Source organism: Malaya genurostris, chromosome 3 (assembly GCF_030247185.1).
Source record: "Malaya genurostris strain Urasoe2022 chromosome 3, Malgen_1.1, whole genome shotgun sequence".
Classification (NCBI taxonomy): domain Eukaryota; kingdom Metazoa; phylum Arthropoda; class Insecta; order Diptera; family Culicidae; genus Malaya; species Malaya genurostris.
Genome location: NC_080572.1, coordinates 116,895,719 through 116,904,849, shown reverse-complemented (window position 1 = coordinate 116,904,849; position 9,131 = coordinate 116,895,719). Strand labels below are relative to the sequence as shown.

Here is a 9,131-nt window from a genome sequence, read left to right as displayed (position 1 = left end):
AAAATTTTCAGAAGAACCCTCCTTTTCTTGGTTCCATTTTTCATTGGCAGGTGTCGCTACCGGTAATTCAGTTTGGTGACAATGTGCCAATGTTGTTGCCTTGAAAAACACTGGGATTTATTCGCCACAACCCTTCCAAATTTGATTGACATTGTTATTTTTCAAATAAACCTACGCTCATTGAGTAATCTTCGAAGAAATTCAGCCGATGAATAATGAACGTTTAGTCGGTTAGGTCACTTATACGCTATTATATTCTTAGAATCACAGGTGACAACCATTTGGTTTTCGAACTTCATCCAAAATTCAATGGTAGCTTTCAAACTAAGCCTAAACTTGTACAAATCATGGCAGAGCCGAAAAATATAAGCACTAAAAAACAATGCGTTGTTTTGATTACGTCCCTTATATCTTGTAACATCCCGAACCACAAGTGACAGCCATTTGATCTTCGAACTTGATCCATAATTCAAAAGTAGCTTTCAAACAAGCCTAAGTGTGTTGAAATCGGCTAAACATTCGGGAAAATTGGGCGGTAAAAAACAGCGCATTTTGTCGGTTTCGTCACTTTTACAGTGATATCTTCAGAACAAGAAGTGACAGCTATCTGATCTTCTAGCTTGATCAATGGCCTAACAGTAGATTTTAAACGAGCCTAAGCTTGTTGAAATCGGTTCAGCCATCTCCGAGAAAATCGAGCATTAAAAAAATGTTTGAAAAGTACACATACACAAGCGTACACACAGAGACATTTTCCGACAAAAGGCTTCATCACACCAAAAGGTGGATAATAAAAGAAAGGTTATAGAATTTCTGAAAAACCCGACTTTCGAACTGAGCCTCGAAGATCAATAGTGTTATATACCATTCGAATCAGCTCGACGAGGTCGAAAAATGTGTGTATGTATGTGAGTGTGCACTTTTCAAAGATTTTTACTGTTCAATTTTCTCGGAAATGTCTGAACCGATTTCAACAAGCTTAGGCTCGTTTGAACGTTACTGTTGAATCATTGATCAAGATCGAAAAACAAATGACTATCACTTCTAGTTCCGTATAAGGGACGTAACCGACAAAACGTACTGTTTTATCGCTCAAATTTCTCAGAGATGGCAGAGCCGATTTTTTACAAGTCTAACCCTCATTTGAAAGCTACTGTGGATCAAGTTCGAAAATGAAATGGTTGTTACTTCCGACTCTAAAGATATAATAGCATAAGTGACATAACCGACTATCTGCACATTTTTCATCGTCTGAATTTTCTCGAAGATAACTCAACGAATTTCAATAAACTTAAGCATATTTGAAAGTTATCAATGTTAATCATATTTGGCACGATTTTGGCAAACATTTCTGTGGCTTGAAAGATGTAATTTAATATGTAACATAACAGACAAATCCCAGTGGTTTTTAATGCACCAAAATTTCTCGGAGATGAAAGAACCAATTTAAAAAACCCTAAGCTCGTTTGAAAGCTATAGATATAGGAAAGAATCTCGCAAATGTTTTAATAAGACTGTTTAAATAGCAAGAGAAAGGCACTATTATACCACGATATGGTTTTTTTTCTAATCATATTTGATCATTTTTTCTTTCTGCCTATTTTGACGATTCTACTCTATTCTTTTCACATACTTGAAATCAACATAGTACTATGTTCATGATTTCACGGCGATTGCTGAAATATTTCACTTTGTAGAACTTCCACTAGCAAGACCAGTAGCCTCTGACAGGCCGCCATTCATAGATGTCTCTCATCTATCTTTCCGTTATCAATAAACCTTTCATACAGGGTGATTTTTTAAGAGCTTGAGAACTTTTTTAAACAATAAAACGCATAAAATTTGCAAAATCTCATCGGTTCTTTATTTTAAACGTTAGATTGGTACATGACATTTACTTTTTGAAGATAATTTCATTTAAATGTTGACCGCGGCTGCGTCTTAGGTGGTCCATTCGGAAAGTCCAATTTTGGGCAACTTTTTCGAGCATTTCGGCCGGAATAGCCCGAATTTCTTCGGGAATGTTGTCTTCCAAAGCTGGAATAGTTACTGGCTTATTTCTGTAGACTTTAGACTTGACGTAGCCCCACAAAAAATAGTCTAAAGGCGTCAAATCGCATGATCTTGGTGGCCAACTTACCGGTCCATTTCTTGAGATGAATTGTTCTCCGAAGTTTTCCCTCAAAATGGCCATAGAATCGCGAGCTGTGTGGCATGTAGCGCCATCTTGTTGAAACCACATGTCAACCAAGTTCAGTTCTTCCATTTTTGGCAACAAAAAGTTTGTTAGCATCGAACGATAGCGATCGCCATTCACTGTAACGTTGCGTCCAACAGCATCTTTGAAAAAATACGGTCCAATGATTCCACCAGCGTACAAACCACACCAAACAGTGCATTTTTCGGGATGCATGGGCAGTTCTTGAACGGCTTCTGGTTGCTCTTCACTCCAAATGCGGCAATTTTGCTTATTTACGTAGCCATTCAACCAGAAATGAGCCTCATCGCTGAACAAAATTTGTCGATAAAAAAGCGGATTTTCTGCCAACTTTTCTAGGGCCCATTCACTGATTTGCAAGCGTTGCTCGTTAGTAAGTCTATTCATGATGAAATGTCAGAGCATACTGAGCAAATAATAATGCATGAAAATCATAACCTCAAAAAATCTGAGCAAATACTAATGCATGAAAATCCTAACCTCAAAAAAATCACCTTTTATAATCGTGCGATATTTCAACTGTGTACCTTTCAAATAACTGTCAACAAAAATTCTACAAATAATATGATTTCGATCCTACAAGGTAGAAGGCAGCATTGTTTTTACCGAAAATCGAACGACGGCAACGCTTGAAATCAAGCACGATTTACCGAACCATTGATAGAGCGTCTAAGTCTATTTCGAGTTCATACCTTACAAAAGTAGTCTCTACTTACAAAAACCCACTGGTCCAACGGCTTTCGGAATTTTTTTAACATATGAAAGATACATTCGTTATAAAAATAAACGTTTGTTTGAATTTATTAATACAGTTTATCTTCATCCGCTGAGGTAATTCTACATAATGTATGTAAAAATTCCTATTTATTCCATTTCACAGCTATCCCGATTAGGATATATTCTGTAAGCAATAAAACGCCAAACTAAATGAACCAATGATCAAAATCTTTGGACCAAATCCGGCATATTTAAACTGAGTTTTATGTTCAAAATCGTTAAACCTGAACCAACTGAACCACAAGCATGTAAGGAATCTATTAAAAATTAACTGTCAACAAATATTTTTGGTTTACCGTTCTCAAAAACCGATCTTTTTGAGAATATAATTGAATCGTCGCTTGATAGTTAAGCGTTTCGATCGTCGTATCCAATTGAGTAAGAGAAGCAGCAGTACCACAGACAACATCGTTAGGAACCAGTTGAAGGTGAGCTGAAAGTTCGAACTGCTTAACCGGTCTCTACTCAGGGCAAAGTCCATCCCTTCGTAGCCAACAGACTGATCTCTGTCCATCTGCCTAGACTCCGGAGGTTGATGCTGTGAATTCAGCTGTTGTTGCTGCTGTTGGTGATGAAACTGTTGTTGATCGGTCGCTGCCGTACCAGCTAATCGTGGATCAATCACCGGTACTTTCATGGGTATCATACCAGCCGTGGGACGAGCTGCTGACGGATTCATAAAGCTATTCGGAGCGTTTGGGGGGATCTTGTCGGTTTTTTTATTCCGCCATCCAGGGACATCAGGTTCGTCATTTGCGCTTATTACGGTTGCTGTCGAATATAATAAAAAATTTTGGTATTAGTTACAAATAATTTCAGAGCACAAGAACGAAGATTACAGGTTACAACATATAATATTTTATGAATGATTTTCTGGATTTAACTGGAAGCTAATAATTTTGAAAACACTGCTCCACCAAACTAACGAAAACTACATACCTCACCTTTTTGACTTTCTAGTTTGCGGAATAGATTAACGTTGCTGTCGATTTCGTTGCCAAACATTCCCGCTTGTTGTGCGGCTTGCTGCTGAAGTAACAACTCTTGCTGCTGTAACAGCAAAAGTCGTTCGTTTGGTCCGTACGCATTCAGAGACGTCATGTTCAACGATATCGGCTGGTCCCATTTGAGCTCTTGACACCGAGGAAGTGGCCGTTTCTCATTGCCTGGACCGAGCACCTTCGAGTAGTGGTGTAAATTATTGTTGACCAACCGCATCGGTGGCTTGGCATCTGTGAGAAAAATGAGGGTAATAACAAAATTCGTTACTGAAAACCATCAACAAAATCAACCGATCAATAAACGTACCGCTAAGAATGTCGCTTTGTCGACTGCTGTTCAAATCCCGCAGCAGATTTGTCACATGCGAAGTCATGGTGTATTCCAACAGCGAATCCAATAACCAAAAACACGGTTTATCCAAATGTGTCGAATCGAGACAATTAGAATCACCGTAGATAGCTATTCGACCTCCCATTTTTCGGCCTTTCTTTTCCTCTTCTTTACCACTGTCATTGTACTTGGTAGATTTCGGATGATCCGCTTGTAGTTTCAGGAACGTCTGAGGTACTTCAACCATCAAAATTTTCTCGCCGGTGAAGTTTTGCTTTTTTTCTAACAATAGTTGGCTTATCTCTTCCGGATGTTGAATCTTCTGAATATCGTCTGGGTCTTCGTCTTCCATGTTTTTCAAGGCGTCGAAATCGGGATTACCAATCACATTACTTTCGAACTCCGGTCTTTGTTCTCCACCTTCATTCGGAACATCGTCATCGGGGAATGATTTTTGGCTGAGCAAAATTCTTTTGTTGATTATTGAATCCTTGTCGATTTTTCCTTCCTCGCTACGGTCAGCATCGAGTTCTACGTTGAACCCAATAATCGGATCCGGATTCGGTGTCGCAGGCTGAACTTTTGAATAAGTGTGATCAGTTTGTAACAATCCTAGTATTGCAGTTTTTGCCCGAATTTTTTGCCGTTTTTCGTCCGGCAGTAGAATATCCAAACCTTGATCAAACAAATCGCGTTCTATCAGAATCGTCGTGTTACCGGTAGGAAACTTTAAAATGTTACATCCGGAAGCATAATACATTCGATGATCGCGCATATCGAAATATCCTTCGGCCACTTTGTCACCCAAGACAATATCGAAATCACGAAGTAATTCATTCAGAGCGGGAAGATTTGCACCTCCAGTATCCGGGATCCACCACTGTCGGGTATTTTCATCATAGAATTTGATTTTCCTCATAACGGTGGTGTTGTACCAATCGGCAAACACAATCACACTCAAATCGCGCTCAAGAATATCGTTCTTCAGCTTGATAATTTCCTCATGGAAATACTCCTCTTCAGGATCGACGATTAGCAACGTACCGTAATTGCTCGAGTTAAAGCATGTGAACGGACCTCCGAGAACTTCTACGTAGTATCCAGCGTTTCTTAAATGCGTGTACATATCCTTGAAATTTGTATGGATGTGGTCCGCTCGCCAGTCCAAAGGATCTGATTTAATTTTCAGATTATCTCTGGGAAGGTAACCAGGTGGGTAACGTAAACTGTGATACTGATCCCATAAGATTCGTTTATGCCGTGGCGGTTGCGGAATGATTTTCACCTTGATCGGGAAACTTACCGTCCCATTGCGTGCTTCGTTCTCTCCAGGACCTGCCGGACTTTGAACGGTTAGTGTGATGTGACCTTGCGCTAATCCTTCGAAGCTTCGACCTAACTCATTAACACCGATGTGAATTGCCATCCAACCGGACCATGGCCACAGCTGTTCTGAGTATGTTATAGATATGTTCAACATCTGCCCGTTCTGGTTACTGTACGGATGCCAAGTCGGTTTGTTAATCAATCTACCAATCACTCCCATTCCATTGAGGATGGTAACATTAGCTATCACGGGAGAGCTCGTATGGAACAGACTTTGAGTTGTATAAGGCCACATGTAATCCTCAGTAAAATCCAGATATGCCGGAGAAAGCGATACTTTGGGTTTGTACGTTGACAAAATTTTCATACTCTTCAATATATTCAATTTTCCATGGCCCTGTTCGAACATGTTGTTCTCTTGAAGTCGTTTTGCTCCTTCTATCAAAGCTTGCTTCATTGATGCAGGATTAATTTGATCCAATCTATTGAAAACACCACTTGCCAGTAACGTAACTGCTCCAGCAACTACTGGAGAAGCGACCGAGGTCCCTGATAGTGATTTGCAACCTCCGTTCAGATTGCTGCCTTTCACTTGACTTCCATAGGTTACGATATCCGGTTTTAGCCGCCCATAACCATTAGGAAGCTCCCAAGTTGTCATGCCTCTCGAACTGAATTTCGCAATATTATCGCTGTAATCCATTCCTCCCACGCCAATCACGTCCATCTGATCGCCTGGATTGTTCAGTGTTCCGTAAAGTGGGCCATCATTGCCGATAGCAGAAACCATGATAACTTTGTTGGCCGATAATTCGAGAACTTTATCCACAAAAGGTTGATCCAAAAAATCCGGTCCGCCGATGCTCAAATTCAACACGTTAATTTTCTTCAGAATTGCATAGTTAAAAGCATCCAGAAACCATGAAGTGTACGAAACTTGATTATTCGTAAATACGCGATAGACATGCAGTTCTGCGTCTGGTGCAAATCCTAAACATTCCTTCGACGACGCAATAATACCCGCCACAAATGTCCCGTGACTGACCCCATCATCCAGAGTCTTTTCATTGGTCCAATTCGTCCGTTCTTTAACCGATTTAAAATGAGGATGATTCTTTGATAAACCGGTGTCAAAAACGGCTACCTTAACGCCTTTCCCCGTGACTCCCATTCCCCAAAGTACATCAGCTTTTAACAGAGAAGTGATCTGCCTTGGAATTGCTCTCAAAAGCCTTCGATTCGTGTGCCGGTTAACGGCACCGACAGGAGAAGCCATCTGTTGGACATCCGATCGGCTGTCATTCAACTCATTTGCATCTGTAGATAGCTTTCTTTTGAAATTTCGAAATTTTTCGATGAATTCTGTAATTTCTTCATCCTCCTCTTCCTCCTCCTCAAGTGGAAGATCATTATCCAAATCATTATCTTTTTCAAGCTCTTCTTCCTCTACATCAGAAACAGAAATATCTACAGGAACATATTTCAGGGTCCGATGAACCATACGCTGAGGTGATATCGATTTAATCGAAGGATGCGACTTCAGCAAATTGATTCCATCCATTGATATTTGAGCATCTTCTTCCAAGGTCAACACATCAAAATCGCTCGGGTAATCACTGGCTGGATTCGAACGAGGTAATATCCGCCAATTTTTAACCTGAAACCACAAATTCAATCGATGAATCGAAATTCTTTTGAATAACAGAAAACCCACCTTCGATCCATTGAGTGCAATTTTAATGTATTTCTCTCGGGCAGCTCGTCGATAGTATCCATCGAACTGGACGATGTACTCATTTTGGACAACATTGGTGGAAAACTCCACCACCAGCCTCCGAGGAGACCACTTCGTTGAATTATCACTACTGGCACTACTATTACTAACTCCGCTATTATTACTAGTACTACTATAGACGTTATTTTTGATACTATCACAGCAACTGCTTCCTATCCGGGGATCGACAATGGCATTATTGTGACTAGCAAGTGCTAATGTCACATTACCTACATTGCTTACGTTATCATTTTGATTTCTGATACCACCGTTGCCTTCACTATTACCAGTGAAGCTATCGGTAAAATTTGTACAATCACAAAAGAGCAATCCAAACAAGATAAGAATACATTTGGTGAACAACTTTCCTATGGTTGGAACTTTCATCTTTTTCAGCACTACCGTCAAATATAAATATAACTCCCGTTTGATTACACAAGCAGCTCTGCAACTTCACCCCCTCCGTATACAGAAAAAAAATTATCTTTCGCACTAGATCGCACGTTCTTGCGAAAATACACTCTATTTCTAATTTTCTCTATTCGCTGACACCACCGGAATGTCCCGTTTGCGAATAAATGCCCATATCGGCAGCATCGGTGGTTTTAAGTCTATCATTTCTGAAACACATTGAATCGCAATTTCTTTCTCGCCATTTTCACCCTTTCAAATCACAAGAACAGTACAAAACTTGATTACGTCGACTTTCTCAGATTGAATAGAACACGAAACTCTGCGCCAGTCCCTTCCATTCCGGCGATTTATTGTTGTAAATATAGATATGGTTATCTCTAGCACTAATGCGTTGATTACAAATCGTTGATTTCATATAACAAACAATATTAGCTCGTAATCGAATTTTCCGATCTTATATTATTTTAATTACATTCACACGCAATGGATTAAAAGGAGTGTCAAATACGACCAGGGGTCCATGAATAGCTTTATTATTGCACAGTTTGTACACAGAACCAGAAAAGTGCTTGTTAATCTACACAGCAAAAAAAACCAACACTGAAAATAATTTGCACGCTATCATTATGTGATAATGCTGTGAACCACTTCGCGGTTAATTTTAACTTTTGCTTGAAATCATCACATGCTGAAGGCTTCCTTTCTAACTTTTATTGCTTCCATAACATTTTTCCGGAGCTACTCGACGCTTATTAACGAAGAGTGAATAAAATTACATTATCACTGAGTCTCCTGGTTCACGATTACTGACCCAACATTTTACAATGAATCGTATGTGACATCGTGATCTTGAGTTTATCTTCGATTTGAACTATCGCTAAATCCTCAAACATATCACTTCGGTTATGTATTGAATTGAAAAAGCATATTGAATTGAAGTGCTATTTACATATGAATAGATCGTGCAAATTTTTATCAGTTTACTAATATTAGGACGTCGAGTACGGACATTAGCGGCCCTTACACGAGACAACCCAAGTAGCAAGTTAAGTTGCTGTCCTGTATATTTTTACTGATTTTGCAATTTATCAAGTTAGTTTATATCACTATTCTAGTAACTGTTGTGTTATGGAAAAAGCGCAATTTTTCTGTGTTGTGCAACATACTTTCAAGTTCATCCGTTATTACGAACATTTATTCACAACGATTGTGCAACTGATACAAAAACTCATGCCTCGATCCCATCACAAAGGCAGTAATAAAATCAGCGAAAAACAATTGTGAAACTCG

General features: G+C 39.4%; 1 protein-coding gene across 2 annotated transcripts; it reads right to left on the bottom strand.

Annotated features, from left to right (window-relative positions):
• Positions 1-2,988: 2,988 nt before the first annotated feature.
• On the bottom strand, positions 2,989-8,347 carry LOC131436236 (membrane-bound transcription factor site-1 protease). Of its 2 annotated transcripts, none has more exons than XM_058604856.1 (4): positions 7,368-8,347; positions 4,304-7,310; positions 3,940-4,227; positions 2,989-3,766 (listed from the first exon to the last, which is right to left on the bottom strand). In XM_058604856.1, exons 1-4 carry the CDS (start codon positions 7,812-7,814, stop codon positions 3,297-3,299), a joined length of 4,212 nt encoding a protein of 1,403 aa, XP_058460839.1. In that variant the 5' UTR covers positions 7,815-8,347; the 3' UTR covers positions 2,989-3,296. The 2 variants fall into 2 exon arrangements, with proteins under 2 accessions (XP_058460839.1, XP_058460840.1); XM_058604857.1 differs by having other exon boundaries at positions 3,629-3,766; positions 3,935-4,227.
• Between the last annotated feature and the right edge of the window lie 784 nt (positions 8,348-9,131).

Excerpts from the sequence above, each read along its gene's own strand:
- LOC131436236 (XM_058604856.1), bottom strand. The coding sequence starts at position 7,814 with ATGAAAGTTCCAACCATAGGAAAGTTGTTCACCAAATGTATTCTTATC. Across the intron at positions 7,311-7,367 it reads TTGCACTCAATGGATCGAAG|GTTAAAAATTGGCGGATATT; the intron begins GTGGGTTTTCTG and ends TTGTGGTTTCAG. Across the intron at positions 4,228-4,303 it reads ACAAAGCGACATTCTTAGCG|ATGCCAAGCCACCGATGCGG; the intron begins GTACGTTTATTG and ends TTTTTCTCACAG.